This window comes from Acipenser ruthenus, chromosome 2 (assembly GCF_902713425.1).
Source record: "Acipenser ruthenus chromosome 2, fAciRut3.2 maternal haplotype, whole genome shotgun sequence".
NCBI lineage: Eukaryota > Metazoa > Chordata > Actinopteri > Acipenseriformes > Acipenseridae > Acipenser > Acipenser ruthenus.
The window spans coordinates 33912862-33932795 of NC_081190.1; the positions used below are offsets into that span (position 1 = coordinate 33912862).

At 35.1% G+C, this 19934-nt stretch overlaps 1 protein-coding gene across 1 annotated transcript; it reads left to right on the plus strand.

The window, feature by feature from the left end:
- The first annotated feature begins 772 nt into the window (after positions 1 to 772).
- Positions 773 to 16630, plus strand: LOC117409585 (transmembrane protease serine 9-like). Its single transcript, XM_059007089.1, has 10 exons — positions 773 to 849; positions 928 to 1066; positions 4152 to 4296; positions 5088 to 5354; positions 6112 to 6275; positions 10512 to 10668; positions 10819 to 10918; positions 12753 to 12891; positions 14004 to 14148; positions 15620 to 16630. The coding sequence occupies exons 1-10, from the start codon at positions 777 to 779 to the stop codon at positions 15785 to 15787; spliced, it is 1497 nt and encodes a 498-aa protein (XP_058863072.1). The 5' UTR covers positions 773 to 776; the 3' UTR covers positions 15788 to 16630.
- The last annotated feature ends 3304 nt before the right edge of the window (positions 16631 to 19934 follow it).

A 19934-nucleotide genomic window follows, 5' to 3' on the forward strand; every position in this document is an offset into this window, starting at 1 on the left:
TTAGTTTATGGACTGGATATGCTGGCTCAAAAAACCCAAAACAACATTCAATTTAAATTGAGTATGTATAGGTGTGGAAGTCTCAAACAAGGACTCTCAGTAACAAAGAGGGTGTTGTGTTTAGCAGTTAAACTACATATCTGAAGGTATATAGTCTAAAATCTCAATTGTTGAGTTGGATTTGTGCTGTTGCTGTGTAATAAAGGAAAGGCTATCCAAGCTCTATTTAGGATACATTTGGCTTTTGTTGGCTTTGCCTTCTTCTCTCTATATTTTATAATGTCTGTCTCTATAGATATACGATCTATATGGACAATAGTTATATAAAAACACCTTTCATTTTCTATATCTGTGTTTCTTTATCAGAGTATTCTCATCCATAATGTTCTCGTCTGTTGCATCTGATTTATAAAGTTGTTTTTTTAAAAAATTTTTATGAAATATCAAAAGTGATAAAGCCTTGCAGTTCAAAATTGAATATTTATTTAAATATTACAAACGTGTCAAGTACTTGAAGCATTTTGATACAGTATGTCTAAAAGGCATCTGCAACTGATTTAGTTTATCTTGTTTACATTCTTCAGAGAACAGTGACAAATAAATATACTGTATGAGAATTACAGAGATATGAGAAACTGAAGACCCCCTATCGTGTGAAAAGATGCAGCAGGTGTTGATTCAGTTTAACACCAACCTTTCTCTTTTTTTTGACATTTCCTGCATTTAATCATATAAAGTGATGTGACCCCTGATGATTCATTTGATCACTCAACAAAATGTTTGCTTACCAGATTGGTATAACTGCTACTATATCCTTTTTATATTTGTCAGCAGATTGCTTGGATATAGGTAATGTATTATGTTGTTCTTAGAAGAGATTCTGACTAATAAGTACAATACTTTATATTTAATACTTTTATTTTGCAGGTTCAGAAATTATCGGAGGTAAAGACGTTAAGCCCAATTCAAGACCATGGATGGCCTCTATCCAAATTGGGAACTTTCATACCTGTGGAGGTGTCTTGATCAAAGACCAATGGGTTTTAACAGCAGCACACTGTTCTAAGTAAGTTGTGTTCTGTAGTGGTTTAGAGATGTAATATTAGGTTGTATTATTATTATTATTATTATTATTATTATTATTATTATTATTATTATTATTTATTTCTTAGCAGACACCCTTAACCAGGGCGACTTACAGTCGTAAACAAAAATACATTGTATGTATGAATTCATAAGCACCAATAGGATGTAATATATTCATAAATCAATTTTAAATTACACATATTATACAGTGTTACCAAACAGTATTGTTTCTGACACATTTTTACTTGTGTTGATTAGAGTGATTCATAGACATTTTTTATCCTGCCTATTCATTCTTTGTACTTCGTATGAACTAAGTAGTTACTACATAGTAACACTGGTTCCCTATTTGCAAAGCTCTAACTTCTTATTGTTAGTCTGTCCTGAGAGGAATTCAATACACTTTGATGTTCCTGAAATCTCCATAAACTGTTGATGGTTTCTTTAAAAAAAAGTTTTGCAAATATCAAATGTAACTAGAGTTGCTAGCAACTTTACGGCTTCCAAGCAGTTATCGTGAAATTTAAGCGCATTGGTTATTATAGATGAAGCTTTATCATCACAACTGTGCTAACTGTGTTAATTTTGGCACAAATATTGGAATTATTGGTTAGTAGCTAATTTTAATTTTATTTGGATGCACACAAAATTCTAAATAGTATGGAGTCATATACTTTGAAAATAATGCATATAAGAGGCTAACATTGTTCTAAATTTGAAATCGCTCTGTTTGTGTTTGTGTGCGTGTGTACGTGTGGTGACCTATTCTTAATTTTGCAATATAAAATAAAGTCTACAATGTATTGGTTCTTCTATATTTTAATGCCACTATCATTTAATTTGCATTTTTAAAGCAACAGAAAGTGATAGTGTAATGATTGGCTATCAGGGGTGCCTGGCAAATACACAATTCACCATATTTAATTGTCACCATACTAGGACATAACATGTGCACGATTTATGAGTAACACCACTCGAATCCTATGCCGTGGAATTATAAACAGGACAGAGCAGAGAAGAAGCTGGAACAGAACCCAGAGAGACAGTACTGGTTCTTGTATATTTTAATGCCACTATCATTTATTGTGCATTCGTAAAGCAATAGAAAGTGATAATAGTGTAATGATTTGCGATTGTTGTTTTATCAGTTTAGTCTTAATAATTATATCTATCACTGTAGTTATGAAATTTAAAAAAAAAACAAGTAAAACGAGTAGTGCATTTGTTTTTTGGCTTCTGTTCAGCTACGACAGTGTTGTATTTCAATGAAATATACGGCCCCAAAGTCACCCCCCCTCCCCATGTGTCTTTGGGTTACACGCACGGCTTTGTTGCAGCAGATTCAGGATTTGTGACTGTGTTTGACCACAGTTCAGTCGTAAAAATAATTATATAACGATTTTTAAGCAAACTGTATTCATGTGACTTGTAAAGCTCATGTATTATGTATTTTTTTTGTTTGTTTCGATTGTCTCCTGGTTTAAAAAACATAGTGCAGGTTATTTTTTTATTTTTATTTTTTCACGTGGATGCAGCTGCAACAGTAGTTAAAGTATGTGTCTTTATATACTGTATACTGTGTGTACGTGTGAATTAATATCAACCTTTCCACTGTAATTAAGTTACATGAGTAAGTAAAACTGTTCTTTAAACACCAGCAAAAAATTGCCATTTTAAGAAAGATTTTTTTCTCTAGCTTGTTGACTGTACCATGTTAGCAGCTGTCCCCAGTGGTGGGAATGTGTAATTTCAAGGTGAAATATCTGCAAAAATGGTGGTCATGTTTGTTGATGTAGGAACTTTTCCTGACTAACTTGTTTAGAGGACAACACAAAGATAACATATACCCAAGATTCACATCAATCAACCAAAGGGCTCATGAGCAGTTGTTGTTTAAGTGTTTCACACAAAATCCAACATAGCTGCCAGACCATGTGACTGATCCATTTTTCCTTAAGTAGAATCAATCGTGGACATGAGTGCACTATGTACAAAATTTTTCACAGCTGTACTATTTACCATTCTTGAGAAGAAGACTTTTGAATATTGTCCAAACTTTTCATTAAATCCAAGATGGCTACCACACCATGTGACCAAAGGCAGCCATATTGACCACAACACAACATCCCATAGCCCTCCAAATCCGTGTCAAATTTTGTGCATTTTGGTGCAGCCAATAAGATGTTATACTCAGTTTTATAGCCAGTTGCGTATGTTGATGATGTCATGCAGCATGGACGCCATGATTTTCACAGTAGCAACTTCCCTTGAACAAGCGTAACAGATGACCATACTGAGATGTTTTATTCCAATTTTTGTTTCAATCGGATAAGTAACTTCAGAGAAGAAGATGTTTGAATTTTGATGATTTTATATTTTTTTGGTAATTTTATGTCATTAATCAATGTGGCTGCCAAACCACAGAACCAATCAGCTTCATATTAACAACAGTTAATCATGGTCATCTACCAGTGTACCGAATTTCGTGAGTTTTTGAGCATGTTTTGGCAGAAAAAAATAAATAAATAATAATAATAATAATAATAATAATAATAATAATAATCCTTGGAAGCCTAATTAATAAAAGAAAATAATAAAATAATGTTTAGTGAATAGGACTCATAATTATTTGGGACTTAAAGTGTTACCAAAATGAATTAATTAGGGCAGGATTAATTAGAACTACTTAACAGGCCCTGTTTCATTAATATAATTGTCCAAAATTCATATTGAATGGATTGCAGCACCAACTGCACTCATCAGCAAGTTTAGGGTTCGGTTTTAACCTATCAGCTTTAAGAATATCATTCAACATAGTTCTTAAATGCTGGGGGTTGCCATCCTTGTTGGATCTGTAAATTAAAATTGCAAACATTGAAAACAACATAAAACATCAAATGAATGGTCAGTAAGTTAGTACATACATTTTGCTGAATACTTTTTGATGTCAGTTAGAATCTACATAAAAATGTAAATAATACAGGATCCCAGGTACAGTAGAATACTATTTTATGAGCAGTCCAACAAGCACACATCTTTACAAAAATTAATTTGGTTTGAAACAGGTCGTTCAAAGATGAGACTGTGGTTCTTGGAGCTCACAACCTCAAAAAGGAAGAAAAATCTCAGGAAAGGTTGAAAATTGAGAAAACTGTCAAATATCGAGGACCTGACAAGGATCCAAAATTAAAAGATATCATGCTGATTAAGGTATGAAATACTATTTCCCTGCAACTTTTAACAGATCAGTCTATTTTAATGTGATTTCTTCACCCATTTATTAACATTACTGCATACAATCAATATACAGTGAAATGAGATCATCAGATTTTAGGATATTAAGGATATTAAGATCTGCCAGGATTTAGATAATTAAAATAGACTCTTTTGTGTTTCCTGTTTTAGTACTTGTATAGTATGTATATTTCTCAGGCAATTACTTATTTCCAATGTAAACAATTGATCCTCTTTAAAGAATATGCAGACAAACTTATATATAAAATAACCCTTTCCAACTTAGACTAACTTAAGAGAACCCTGCTAGTTACATAAATAGTAGAATATTACACAATTATTATTATTATTATTTATTTCTTAGCAGACGCCCTTATCCAGGGCGACTTACAATCGTAAGCAAAAACATTTCAAGCGTTACAATACAAGTAATACAATAAGAGCAAGAATACAATAACTTTTGTTCAAGCAAAGTACAAGTTTGACAAACCACAATTCAATAATACAGCAGGTAATAGTGATAGTTACACATTACACAATGCAATTCACAAATTAGATGTATTCCAGGTTAAGCCATGTTGACAGTACATTAATATTCACAAATTGATTTATTTTGATCAGTGAAATAAAGTGGAAGCATTGTACTGTTAAAAGAAAATACATAAAAATAAAACACCTGCCCAATTTGTGGATTACAGAAAGGTGTCAATTAGAAAAACACATAAGCAAACACACAAATAACATCTTTTCAATCTTCATTTCAACAGTTGAAAAGAAAAGTAAAACTGAACAAAAAGATTTCGACTCTGAGTCTTCCAAAGTCTGGGAAAGACATCAAGCCTGGAGTGAAGTGCAAAGTTGCTGGATGGGGAGCAACTGTCAACAAGGCCCCTAAAGGATCAGACACACTTAAAGAAGCAGAGGTGATAGTTATAGACAGGAAAGTCTGCAACAAGTATTACAGTGGAAATCCTAATATAACTAAGGACATGTTATGCGCTGGTGATAAAAAAGGAAAAAAAGATGCATGCAGTGTAAGTAAACTTCCTGTCCAATTTCATGTCAATAAATGTCATATCTTAGTATACCTGTCAAAATGTTAATATGTTTTATAAGGATATGTTTACCATGACTTTTGGCATCCAGAGTGGAACGTTCTTTTCTGATGTCATCACACCATCATTGTGCTGTGCCTTTCTAGATTTTGGTAATGTGCATTCTATGTGTGTAATGCCTGGAGGGGATAGGCCAGTGCCAGTCTGGCTTGATTAAAACCATACTATTTGTCAAAATGCGCCAAATTCCAGACAAAAATTATTTTAACTTTATGTTCATATTGCAGTGAAGCAGTCATGCTGATGGCACAATTCATATATCATGTAGCTACAAAATAAACTTCAATGGAATTAGTTACTTTAGCACAGTGAAGTCTATTTTGGAGAATTAGCCAGCTCTTTGTGGTCTAACACTCTATCGACTTGATGGTCCAAAGGTTTCTTTTTTTCATTTATGCTTGTGCATCATACATGTTGACTAATATAAATGGCTGTAAGGACTATGTATTATCCTTAGCATCTCAGTGTAATATAAAAAGTAATGTAGATTGACTGGCCTTAGCTTTTCAGAGCTGTAAAGATCAGAACCCAAACTGGTATTGATGTTGCCTTCATTTAAATGATATGATTCAAAGATATAAATATACAAGATGGATTTTTAGGAAGTTAGGCTTTCTTCACAAAACATGTTTTACACAATATTGTTGACATGCATTTTCCTGCTTGTTTGTTTCAGGGAGACTCTGGTGGTCCACTCATTTGTAAAAATACATTCACAGCAATTGTCTCTGGCGGAAATAATTGTGGAAACCCAGAAAAGCCTGGTGTTTACACATTTCTTTCAGATAAATATCTAACCTGGATTTCCAAGACTATCCAAGAAAATGCTAACATTACAAAGTAAAAAAACAAAGGAGATTAAAGGACAAAGGTGTAGCATATTTACCAATAGTTTATGTTAAGTTTAAAATCTTTACATTTTTGTTCAAAAGTAGTTTTTTGTAATGTTTTTTTGCTGTTCACTTAGCAATAAGATAGTTTGGCTTTTGTAGTTCAGAATACATTATAATATAGTTTTTGCACTTAACTTTACATTACTGAGGTGACAATAACAGGAAAAGAGAGTGAATAGATGTCTTCTAACCACACTTTTGTTTGTTCATTCTTTTAGTTCTTTTAGATAACATCTTCACTGCAACTTAAATGTGAAAATGTAATACCTGGAATTAGTGTTAAAGACTGGCCTGTATTTTTACTGGTGCAATAAAGACGTGTACTCTGATTGAGTGATGTGTGTTGCCTTGTGTGAGCAAAAAGACGAGCCCATAGTAGAGCAGTTATTTTGAACTGTTAGGTTTTCTTTAAACCACACCCTTACTGACATTTCTACATTTCAATTAGTTTTTTTTTCATTTTTCATTTCTCTTTTTAACTCTGGTACAGCAGAAGACTGGCAACTAGATTTTTTAGTATTTATATGTCATCATACCGTCACTGTACTAACGTTTTCTAGATTTTGGAAGTGAGCATGGAATGCCTGGAGGCGGTAGGCCAGTGCCAGTGTCATACGATTAACATCGTTCCATTAGTCAAAATGCATTCAATTGAATGGACAAAAAGAATCACCATCTCACTGAAACAGAAATACACTTCCTTATCTTATGTACTCCCCTTGCAAATCTCATGTTAAGAGCCATCTATCACCTTGTGAACCAAAGCAGGACTTGATGCATGCAAATATTCAGACTTCAGCATATTGAGCTTTATTAGTGGTTTGCATGTGAAGATATAAAAATCATCTGAGGCTAAAGAATGCAACTGTCATAGTCACAGTTCATGAAACATATTTTAACAGAAAGAGATTAACTTAGTGAAAGACAGAGGCACCTGTCTTTAAACAACCACACATATTCAATCTCTTTTCAGGTTTATCACTTTTTATGGTAACAATATTTCTCCAATGGAATTCATAGCATACTGGTTTTCACTGATTAAGCTGTTTTTAAAAAAAAAATAGTTTACGGACCTGATATGCTGGCTCAAAAAAAACAAAACAACAGTCAATTTAAATTGAGTATTTATAAGTGTGAAAGTATCAATCAAGGATTCTCACTAACTAAGAGGGTGTTTACTTTGAAATTTACTTTGAAATGTAATTACATGTGATTTTCTGAGTGTAAAAATCCTCTGCAGGATATTAGCAAGCAGTCAAATTCGGGTGAATGTTTGAATGCAGATGGCAGAAGACACACTCCTAGAACACCCCTGCATATGGCAACACTGAAAAGGCTTGTGTTAGCGTGAGCTGAGCTGAGTTCCAGGTTGAGTGCAGGTATACTACATGTCCTTAAAAGTTATAGTGCAATTCTGTATCACTATCAAGGGCAAAGATACTATGGAAAGTGGACTAACATTTCAACATGAATAATGCCTTCATATTTGGCATCAAAAACTATTTGTCCACTTGACTTGGTATGCAATGTTTGGTAGCATGTTAGATATCCAGCCATGCAGAACTATGTAATAACATGGTAATAACTGAGTACCTACCAATGGTTTCCTTTTTGTCACTTAATGTAAAGCAGATGTGCACAGTGCCTGCCCTTGAATTCTGGAGGACCACCTGGTCATTGTTCTACCGCTACCCTAAATACATGTAATCCAATGTAACCTCCTCCAGGTATTAATCAGTTTTAATAATACCTATAAACCTGGACCGACCACAAGGACCAGTTTATTTACCTCTGATGAAAAGTGTAATAGTGGTTTATTTCATCGTGATTTTCATAGGAGCTGAAAATTAGCCCTTCAGATCTTTAAAAAGAAAGATGATAATAAAACCATTTTAGTAAAACTGTATTGCAGAAACAGTAATCTGAATGCAAACTGACAGCTATAATTCCATACTACTGCCTCAGACCTCTGGAATGTATAGGAAGGATGCTTATGGTTTTACTCATAGTCCCTCCTTCAGGTGACTTCTGAATCATCAGTGTCAGTCAATGAGAATGTAAAATCAAAACACATTGAAGCCTTGTGATAGTCATTCATAGCGTTTCATTGACTTATCCAAGCATTATCTCTTCAAATGGAAAATGAAAGAAACAGAAATGTCATTAACAATGCCTTCATCCTTGTCATTACAAACAGCTTGTCTACTTGTTATGCAGTGTTTTTGTTGTTTTTTAATAGAATGTTTAATTTTGTACAATAATGTAGGTACTTGGCTGGTATTCTTTGCATTCAAAACACAGCTTTATTAGCAGGCAGACAGAATAAAAGCATTGTCAAGCAGATTATTATTATTATTATTATTATTTATTTCTTAGCAGACGCCCTTATCCAGGGCGACTTACAATCGTAAGCAAAAACATTTCAAGCGTTACAATACAAGTAATACAATAAGATGGTCCAATATAGCCCAACAGTCTAGAATGCAAATAGACTGCCTGGACCAGGGAGTAAAATAAGAGCACACATATTCCCAGCAACCAGAGCGAGGGACTCCCCCCCACACCTCCCCACCCCCACACCCCCCCAGCTCCAAAATGACTGTACTCGGTTGTAGACTGTCTGACTGCAAATGCAACACAAATTTGCCTCTAAAGGTTAGTGGGAGTGGTATGGTTTATTTTATGTATGTAATGGGAGGAAAATAAATCAAGTATTTCTACCAAGAAACATACACTAGCAGAAATCCTGCAATTATTTATTTAGTATATTTATTAATTAAACAAAAATTGTTGTTAGAATGTTAAAGTACATTAATATAATTGCCTATTTTGTTCTCCTTATAATCACCCCCTTTTGTTGTATAATGGTACATACTGTCAATGTTACATTCGAAATAACCCCAAGCATGTTTGTGTAAATTAATTGAGCCCCATTCTGCGATCCAGGAGTGCTTGTTTTGAACTGTTAGTGGCCTGAGGGCCAGGGCAAAGGACGGGGTCCGGACTTTATACCGCAAGAACCTTGTACTGTGGAGGTCGGCCCCATGGGCCCCCGGGACCCCCTAAAAACATAGAAATCCTCTGACTCTGTGGAGAATCCTTGGAGGCGCGGCCTCATGGACCGGGCCATGCCCTCAGAGGACAGAAAGGTTCATAACCTCTCTCCAGGAGCCGCCCTCAAAGAGGTGAGGCAAGTCCTGCAAGGCCAGGTATTGGAGTGCACCTGCATGGGTATCTGAAAGAGTTTGTTAGTATTTGGTTTTAGTATTTAAGAATTGTAGATGACCAGTGCTCTTACTGGTACAGTCAGAGAGAAACAATACGGTCTCTAGGTGAGACATGAAATAGCACATGAGCTGCAAAAAAACAGTGTGGCCAGTGGTCCCCTCTGACTCGCTGCGGTGAGGACCCCCCTTTTAACGAAGGCATGAGTAGCTGCAGCTGACTCGAGGGCGGGTAAGTGGGACTCACTAACCCCCGCAAGGACTGCACCTGTGAAGATAAACAAAAGACAGCGTGCCAATGTGCAAAAAAAACAGAGAAGAAGGACAAACAAGGACAAAGAGAGAGATGGTTAGTAAGATGGGTTATGTGCAACCCTCCGCTCGGTGGAGAGGAAAAAGACCCTCTGTTAGGAGGAAACCTCTGGTGGTCCTGGTGGGAGGGGTGCCCCCACTCCGGGCATACTAGCAATTGATTGGTGAGCTGCTGAGATGTCTGTAGGAAAATAAAAAATGTAAGAATAGACTGCTGCTGATGCCCAGCAGCCCATCGTTTTTATAAGGTGACCAACATTTGCTTTTGCTGCTGATGAGGCTGCACCGATCCTGAATGAGTGTGGGGTATAGAACTGGGGAGACAGACCTGCTTTGGAGATGAGAGAAGAAAGGTGAGATGTGAACCAGTGTCTTGTAATGACATTACGGGAACAATCAATAAACAGGGGATCTAGGGGACTGAAGAGTTTTTTGACAGATAAGAACCTGGACAAGGAAGCGTAAGGGCAGAGATGGGAGTTTATCTTGGATAATTGAATAGATTGTCCTTGATGAAGCTGGTCAGTCTTGGATGAGCGAAGGAACAGAGTGAAATGTTTATCAGGAATTATTGAAAGGTCACAAGAACGAATACCTATGGCTGGGAAACTATATAGTGATGGTACTGTGAATTCTGCACTTCTTAGAAATCCAAAGAAAGCTGACAGGCACATAGCTTCCATCACCAGGTCGTCAAATGGGTTGAAACATCCTGAGCACAAAATTGAAATTAATTTGGAAAGAATGTCTGTAGTCATGGATGGAGATGACGGGGGGAGGCGCACTGCTGAGATAGAGACAATTGTCGGTGAGGGGACGGACAAGCTGCGATAATGAAATTGGATACCTGAGATATAGGATTTTATAGATGATGGTGAAAGATGAAGAATGTCTCGAGCATGGACGATAAATGCTACAATCCAATTTTCATTAAATGGGGTGGGGGATATTCAGTTCTGTGCGCAGAATGAAGACAATGACGACCAACCTGTAGCGTTGGAGGACCTGGTAGATGGAGAGAGTGCTGATGACATGTATTCTCTTGTAGATGAGAGTAGGTTGGAGAGTGATGCTTTTAACTGAATATGAGATGATGGAACTGGGGAACCTGAAGAGGGATTGGAGCTGCTGAAGGAACCAGACTGCGAAACTTGGTGATCTTCAATTATTTGACGGCGTAATTCAGGGGAAATAGCTGCTGCAGACTGAGAAGAAGTTGATGCGAGGTTGAATTCTGGTATGATTATGGTTGGAATTGGAGCAGGGGCTGACTGAGTTGTCATGGCAGGAGGGGCGGAGACTGAAATGCTTGAGGAGGACGGAGGGGCAAATACAGAAAAAGCTGCAGTGGCAGCTGATGTTCCTGCTCAAGTGAAACGGCCCTCTATGCCGTCCAGACGGGTTTTAATGGCTGACAAAGCATCTGCAAAAGGCTGCATAAATTATTTGACATCCTGGAAGATTTTTGTCTGCAGTTATAACATGTCTACTTCTGCTGCAGATGGCTGATGATCCGACTCTGAAGCTTCAGGCTGAGCGGGAGTGATGACATGGGCAGAGCTGGCAGCTTGAGGTGGGGCTAGTGCTGCAGAACGAGGTGGAAAAATAGGCTCGGCTGAAAGAGACTCACAGAGCAGATGAAAAGATCAATTCTACTAGAAGCAGATGGAATATTGATTCTCTTGTCAAAAAGGGCTTTGAGCAGTTTGGATATTGGCCAGTCTTTGAAGAAAAGTCGCTCGAGGTTGGGGTTCTGACGGCGTTTCCTTTTTGAGCAACGTGGCTGGGGAAGCTGTGGGTCAGTGACTGCAACAAAGGAGCAAGATGGCGCTGGAGGTACTGAAATGTTCTGTGAATCTTCGGGTTCAGAAGACGAGGTAGGTAAATCCATGTTCGGTGTCAGGTCCAGTCTTGGTTCTTTAATCAAAACGGGTAATAGTGATGAAACTAGGTCAATGCCAAATCAGGAAGTCATACAACAACAACAAAAAAATAAAACTACCGCATCGGGTAGTCAAAAAGGTTCAGTAGTCGAAATTGGAATCAGGGAAGTCAAACAGGCAAGGTATTTTAATATTCTTTCTCTCTCTCTCTCTCTCTCTCTCTCTCTCTCTCTCTCTCTCTCTCTCTCTCTCTCTCTCTCTCTCTCTCTCTCTCTCTCTCACTCTCTCAGCCTCCAGTTTGGCAACCCCTGACTTAAGACATTTCAACATATTCTGACCCATATATTATTCTCTATATATTGTCTACATGCCTCTAATGACATGTTTAGCAGTTTAACTACACAGCTGAGGGTATATACTCGAATATTTAAATTGCTGTGTTGGATTTGTGCTGTTGCTGTGTAAAAAAAAAAGGAATATGTAGAGTCTAGTTTTTTTGCGAAATATCAAAAGTGATAAAGCCTTGCAATCTATTAAAAAAATGTAACAGTTCAAAATTGAATATTTATTTAAATATTACAAACAGCTCAAGTACATGAAGCTTTTTGCTACAGTATGTCTTCAAAAAGGCAACTGCAACTGATTTAGTTTATATTGCTTACATTCTTCAGATAACAGTGACAACTAAATATGCTGTATGAGAATTACAGAGATATGAGAAACTGAAGACCCCCTATCGTGTGAAAAGATGCAGCAGGTGTTGATTTGGTTTAACACCAACCTTTTAATTTTTCCTGCATTGAATCATATAAAATGAACTGGCCCCTGATGGTACCATTTGAACACTCAACAAAATGTTTGCTTACCAGATTGGTATAACTGCTACAATATCCTTTTTATATTTGTCAGCAGATTGCTTGGATATAGGTAATGTATTATGTTGTTCTTAGAAGAGATTCTGACTAATAAGTACAATACTTTATATTTAATACTTTTATTTTGCAGGTTCAGAAATTATCGGAGGTAAAGATGTTAAGCCCAATTCAAGACCATGGATGGCCTCTATCCAAATTGGGAACTGTCATATCTGTGGAGGTGTCTTGATCAAAGACCAATGGGTTTTAACAGCAGCACACTGTTCTTGGTAAGTTGTGTTCTGTGGTGGTTTAGAGATGTAATATTAGGTTGTATGTACTGTATGTATGAATTCATAAGCACCAATAGGATCTAATATATTTGTAAATCAAATTTGTATTCATATTGGAGATTTTTTAAAATATGTGCTTGGTCATTTGAATATATATATATATATATATATACATATATATATATATATATATATATATATATATATATAGATAGATAGATAGATAGATAGATAGATAGATAGATAGATAGATAGATAGATAGATAGATAGATATACTAGTGTTTAATTTAATAGTAATCCGTACACATCATCATGTACACTGTAATTACTTTAAATTACACATATTATAAAGTGTTACCAAACAGTATTGTTTCTGACACATTTTTACTTGTGTTGATTAACGTGATTCATAGACATTTTTCATCCTGCCTACTTATTCTTTGCACTTCGTATGAACTAAGTAGTTACTGTGTAGTAACACTGGTTCCCTATTTGTAAAGCTCTAACTTCTTATTGTTAGTCTGTCCTGAGAGGAATTCAATACACTTTGATGTTCCTGAAATCTCCATAAACTGTTGTTGGTTTCTTTAAAAAAAAGTTTTGCGAATATCAAATGTAATTAATAAAAGAAAATAATAAAATAATATTTAGTGAATAGGACTCATAATTATTTGGCACTTAAAGTGATACCAAAATGAATTAATTAGGGGGGGATTAATTAGAACTACTTAACAGGCCCTGGTTCATTAATGTAATTTTCCAAAATTCATACTGAATGGATTGCAGCAGCAACTGCACTCATCAGAAAGTTTAGGGTCCTGTTTTAATCTATCAACTTTCAGAACATCATTCAACATAGTTCTCAAACACTGGGGGTTGCCATCCTTGTTGGATCTGTAAATTAAAATTGCAAACATTGAAAACAACATAAAACATCAAATGAATGGTCAGTAAGTCAGTACATACATTTTGCTGAATACTTTTTGATGTCAGTTAGAATCTACATAAAAATGTAAATAATACAGGATCCCAGGTACAGTAGAATACTATTTTATGAGCAGTCAAACAAGCACACATCTTTACAAAAAAATAATTTGGTTTGAAACAGGTTAAAAGGTGAGAAGACTGTGGTTCTTGGAGCTCACAACCTCAAAAAGGAAGAAAAATCTCAGGAAAGGTTGAAAATTGAGAAAACTGTCAAATATCCAGAATTTGACAAGGATCCAAAATTAAAAGATATCATGCTGATTAAGGTATGAAATACTATTTCCCTGCAACTTTTAACAGATTGTGGTCTATTTTAATGTTCTAAAAAGCATTACCATCCTTTGCACCTGCTGGTGTTTCCCCCAGATGTGATTTCTTCACCCATTTATTAACATTACTGCATACATTCAATATACAGTGAAATGAGATCATTGGATTGTAGAATATTAAGATCTGCCAGGGTTTAGATCATTAAAATAGACTCATTTGTGTTTCCTATTTTAGTACTTGTATATTTTGTATATTATGTATATTTCCTTCCAACTTAGACTAACTTAAGAGAACCCTGCTAGTTACATAAATAGTAGAATATTACACAATGCAATTCACAAATTAGATGTATTCCCGGTTAAGCCATGTTGACAGACATTAATATTCACAATTATATATATATATATATATATATATCTTTTTTTTTTTTTTTTGATCAGTGAAATAGTGTCAATTAGAAAAACACATAAGCAACCAAACTCATACCCCCTTTCCTATCTTCATTTTAATAGTTGAAAACAAAAGTAAAACTAAACAAAAAGATTAAAACTCTGAGTCTTCCAAAGTCTAGGAAAGACATCAAGCCTGGAGTGAAGCCCATGAAGGATCAGATACACTTAAAGAAGCAGAGGTGATAGTTATAGACAGGAAAGTCTGCAACAAGTATTACAGTGGAAATCCTAATATAACTAAGGACATGTTATGCGCTGGTGATAAAAAAGGAAAAAAAGATGCATGCAGTGTAAGTAAACTTCATGTCCAATATCATGTCAATAAATGTCATATCTTAGTATACCTATCAAAATGTTAGTATGTTTTATAAGGATATGTTTACCATGACTTTTGGCATCCAGAGTGGAACGTTCTTTTCTGATGTCATCACACCATCATTGTGCTGTGCCTTTCTAGATTTTGGTAATGTGCATTCTATGTGTGTAATGCTTGGAGGGGATAGGCCAGTGCCAGTCTGGCTTGATTAAAAACATACTATTTGTCAAAATGTGTCAAATTCCAGACAAAAATTATTTTATGTTCATATTGCAGTGAAGCAATCATGCTGATGGCACAATTCATATATCATGTAGCTACAAAATAAACTTCAATGGAATTAGTTACTTTAGCACAGTGAAGTCTATTTTGGAGAATTAGCCAGCTCTTTGTGGTCGGAAGGTTTTTTTTTCATTTATGCTTGTGCATCATACATGTTGACTAATATAAATGGCTGTAAGGACTATGTATTATCCTTAGCATCTCAGTGTAATATAAAAAGTACTGTAGATTGACTGGCCTTAGCTTTTCAGAGCTGTAAAGATCAGAACCCAAACTGGTATTGATGTTGCCTTCATTTAAATGATATGATTCAAAGATATAAATATACAAGACAGATTTTTAGCAAGTTAGGCTTTCTTCACAAAACATGTTTTACACAATATTGTTGACATGCATTTTCCTGCTTGTTTGTTTCAGGGAGACTCTGGTGGTCCACTCATTTGTAAAAATACATTCACAGCAATTGTCTCTGGCGGAAATAATTGTGGAAACCCAGAAAAGCCTGTTGTTTACACATTTCTGTCAGATGAATATCTACCCTGGATTTCCAAGACTATCCAAGCAAATGCTAACATTATAAAGTAAAAGAAAAAAAAAAAAAACACGTGTGAAATATGTAGTGCATTTGTGAATCAAAAAATATAGAATTTGAATATTTTCATATCTAATTGTTTTACATTAGCACATATTTCTAATTGTAATTTATACTGAAAGTTCAGTATAACTGTAATCCAAGGTTTTAAAATCCATTTCTTGAAGGCCTTTTACTTATTTTAATTCATGTTCTACAGATTATTCAAGTACAACAATGTTGTTCAAAAACAATAAACATGTTTCTTGATGGAATATAATCACTGCTTGCAGTAACCATTCGAGTGAGATCTAAACCACAGGAAGTGATTTTGTACCAGGAAGAAGCAGATATTTACTTCTAGTGTTGACTTTTGTATAAATTGCATAAAAAAAGCTAAAGATCTTCCAGTGCTCCTGTTATTATTTTGTAATGCTACACATTTCTTCATATAAAACCACCCCCTCAGCGCTGCTGCTATAGGGCAAAACTGATTTTTTGGATATGTTCAGATGTTTTCAAAGGGGATTAAAGGACAAAGGTGTAGAATATTTACCAATAGTTTATGTTAAGTTTAAAAACTTTTTTTTTTCAAAAGTAGTTTTTTGCAATGTTTTTTGCTGTTCACTTAGCAATAAGATAGTTTGGCTTTTGCTGTTCAGAATACATTATAATATAATTTTTGCACTTTACATTGCTGAGGTGAAAATAACAGGAAATGAGTTGTGTTAACTGTGGTTAGAAGACTATCCTCTCTCTTTTTCACACTTTTGTCTGTTCATTATTTTAGTTATTTTAGATAACATCTTCACTGCAACTTAAATGTGAAAATGTAATACCTAGAATAAGTGTTAAAGACTGGCCTTTATTTTATTTTTACTGGTGCAATAAAGACATGTACTCTGATTGCTTGATGTGTGTTGCTTTGCATGAGCAAAAAGACGAGCCCATAGTAGATCAGTTAGTTTGAACTGTCTTTCTTTAAACCACACCCCTACTGACATTTCTGCATTTCAATTAGTTTTAATTTTTTTCGTACAGCTCTTTTTAACTCTGGTACAGCAGAAGACTGGTAACTAGATTTTGTAAAATTGAACTTTCTTTTTCTGATATTTATATGTCATCATACCATCATTGTACTAAAGTTTTCTAGATTTTGGAAGTGCGCGTGGAATGCCTGGAGGCGGCAGGCCAGTGCCAGGTTCGTACGATTAACATCGTTCCATTAGTCAAAAAGAATCACCATCTCACTGAAACACTTCCTTATCTTGTGTACTCCGCTTGCAAGTCTCATGTTAAGAGCCATCTATCACCTTGTGAACCAAAGCAGGACTTGATGCATGCAAATATTCAGACTTCAGCATATTGAGCTTTATTAGTGGTTTGCATGTGAAGATATAAAAATCATCTAAGGCTAAAGAATGCAACTGTCATAGTCACAGTTCATGAAACATATTTTAACAGAAAGAGATTAACTTAGTGAAAGACAGAGGCGCCTGTTTTAAACAACCACACATATTCAATCTCTTTTCAAGTTTATCACTTATTATGGTAACAATATTTCTCCAATGGAATTCATAGAATACTGGTTTTCACTGGTTAAGCTGTTTTAAAAAAATAATAATTAGTTAATGGACTGGATATGCTGGCTCAAAAAACCCAAACAACAGTCAATTTAAATTGAGTACATATAGGTGTGGAAGTATCAATCAAAGACTCTCACTAACAAATAAGGTGTTGTGTTTAGCAGTTAAACTACATAGCTGAAGGTATATAGTCTAAATATTTCAATTGTTGAGTTGGATTTGTGCTGTTGCTGTGTAATAAAGGAAAGGCTATCCAAGCTCTATTTAGGATACATTTTGGCTTTTGTTGGCTTTGCCTTCTTCTCTCTATATTTTATAGTGTCTGTCTCTATGGATATACAATCTATGGTATGGACAAAAGTAATATAAAAACACCTTTCATGTTCTATGTGTTTCTTTATCAGAGTGTTCTCACCCATAATGTTCTGGTCTGTTGCATCTGAAGTTGTTTTTTTTTTTTTTTTTTTTTTAAATATCAAAAGTGATAAAGCCTTGCAATCTATAAAAAAAATATCATAGTTAAAAATTTTATATTTTTTAAAATATTACAAGCGGGTCAAGTACTTGAAGTGTTTTGCTACAGTATGTCTTAAAAAAGGCAACTGCAACTGATTTAGTTTATCTTGCTAACATTCTTCAGATAACAGTCACAACTAAATATGCTGTATGAGAATTACAGAGATATGAGAAACTGAAGACCCCCTATCGTGTGAAAAGATGCAGCAGGTGTTGATTCAGTTTAACACCAACCTTTCTCTTTTTTTTGACATTTCCTGCATTTAATCATATAATGATTATGACCCCTGATGGTTCATTTGATCACTCAACAAAATGTTTGCTTACCAGATTGCTATAACTGCAACAATATCCATTTTTATACTTGTCAGCAGATTGCTTGGATATAGGTAATGTAATATGTTGTTGTCAGAAGAGATTTTGACCAATAAGTACAATACTTTATATTTATTAATTTTATATTGCAGGTTCAGAAATTATCAGAGGTAAAGACATTAAGCCCAATTCAAGACCATGGATGGCCTCTATCCATATCTGTGGAGGTGCCTTGGTCAAAAATCAATGGGTTTTAACAGCAGCACACTGTTTTTGGTACACAAACAAGATTACTTATTTGTAAAAAATATATATACAAAAGTAGATGCAACATAAGAAAACTAATAAATAAAAACAGATGTCATAATAATAAAAAAAATAGTACTCGTTAGCATGTGCTTTGACTAATGAGTTCTCTTTATGTAGTCTTGGGACAGGAAGTGATGTATGTGACCTGCAACAATTAAGCTTTTTACCGGGAGATTCGATCATTAACGACCTCATCTACTCAATTTAAAAAGCATTATTGGATTGATTTTATTAACAAATTCTGATTGAAAGTCACTTGCTGCTAAAGCTGTGAGTTTGCTACTGTAACTACTGTAGTAAATAAATGATAATAAATCTTGAAATTATATATTAGGACTTCAAAATTGTCAAAAGCATTGTTAAATAAACATTGTATGGTCTGTTTGGTCACTTTATGAGAAATGCATTATACAGTTGTTCTGGCTTTAGTCTGCCTGTGTCCTTGGTCTAATAGTAGCAATACTGGAATTTAATAATAACTCTCTAGGAAGTTTTCTTAAGATGAATGGGCCTGTATTAAGTTTAGGCTCAAAGAAAGTGACTTTGTCATTGTAATATATTAAGAGCCTGCTAGTTTACCACTGTGTCTCGCTGGTAGTAATTTAAAAAGGATTACCTTTTCAGATCAAAGCTATTGTAACGAAATAGGTTAACGCAGGCAGGCGCTTCACACAGGGCGAGGCAATCCACACACAGGCAGAGGGCGGGCACAAACCCGGAACCTCTTGCACCAAAGCACAGCACCGATACCGCTGTATAAAAGAGCCGGCTCCCTTGCAAGGAGCGTATATGGGGCTTATGTCTTCGTGTGATTGCGTCACCTACCAGCCCTGCTGCTGCCTTCCCCTGTGCACGCTACACTATTTTCACCAGAATCACCAATAAGAAGACCCTGTTGTGGAATATGTATTGCATATGAATGCATGTTTATTTCCTTTATTTCCTTTATCGTGTCATTTTGATATGAAATTAACTGCAGTTTTAAAGATTGCCTCTAGTCTGGCCTTACTAATCAGTATCGCTACTCAGGAGGTTTTAGTAGTATCATGTTTCAGAGACTGGCCTAATATTTCTATAATTTTCTCTTTACCAATTTTGCAGCTATACCACTCACAGTCAACGTCTTAAACGCTGATGTAAATTTCAGCAAAAAAATTAAAATAAATCCGAAGCAGTTATATTTGCTTATGCTCCATTTAGGTATATAAAAAAAAAAACTGGATTAAAAAATGTTGAGACACTGTTGAATTTGTTGATTATAAATGACTTTCTCTTTAGAGATAAATAGTTTTATTGTTCCTTGATTGAGCTGAAACTTAAAAAAAATTCCAAGCCCAGGCAATATGTCAAATTTATTATAGCATAGATTAGGACTTCAAAAACGCTGACATGATTCATCCTATCAATGTTCATCTTTACAGCCTTTGTCAGCGAT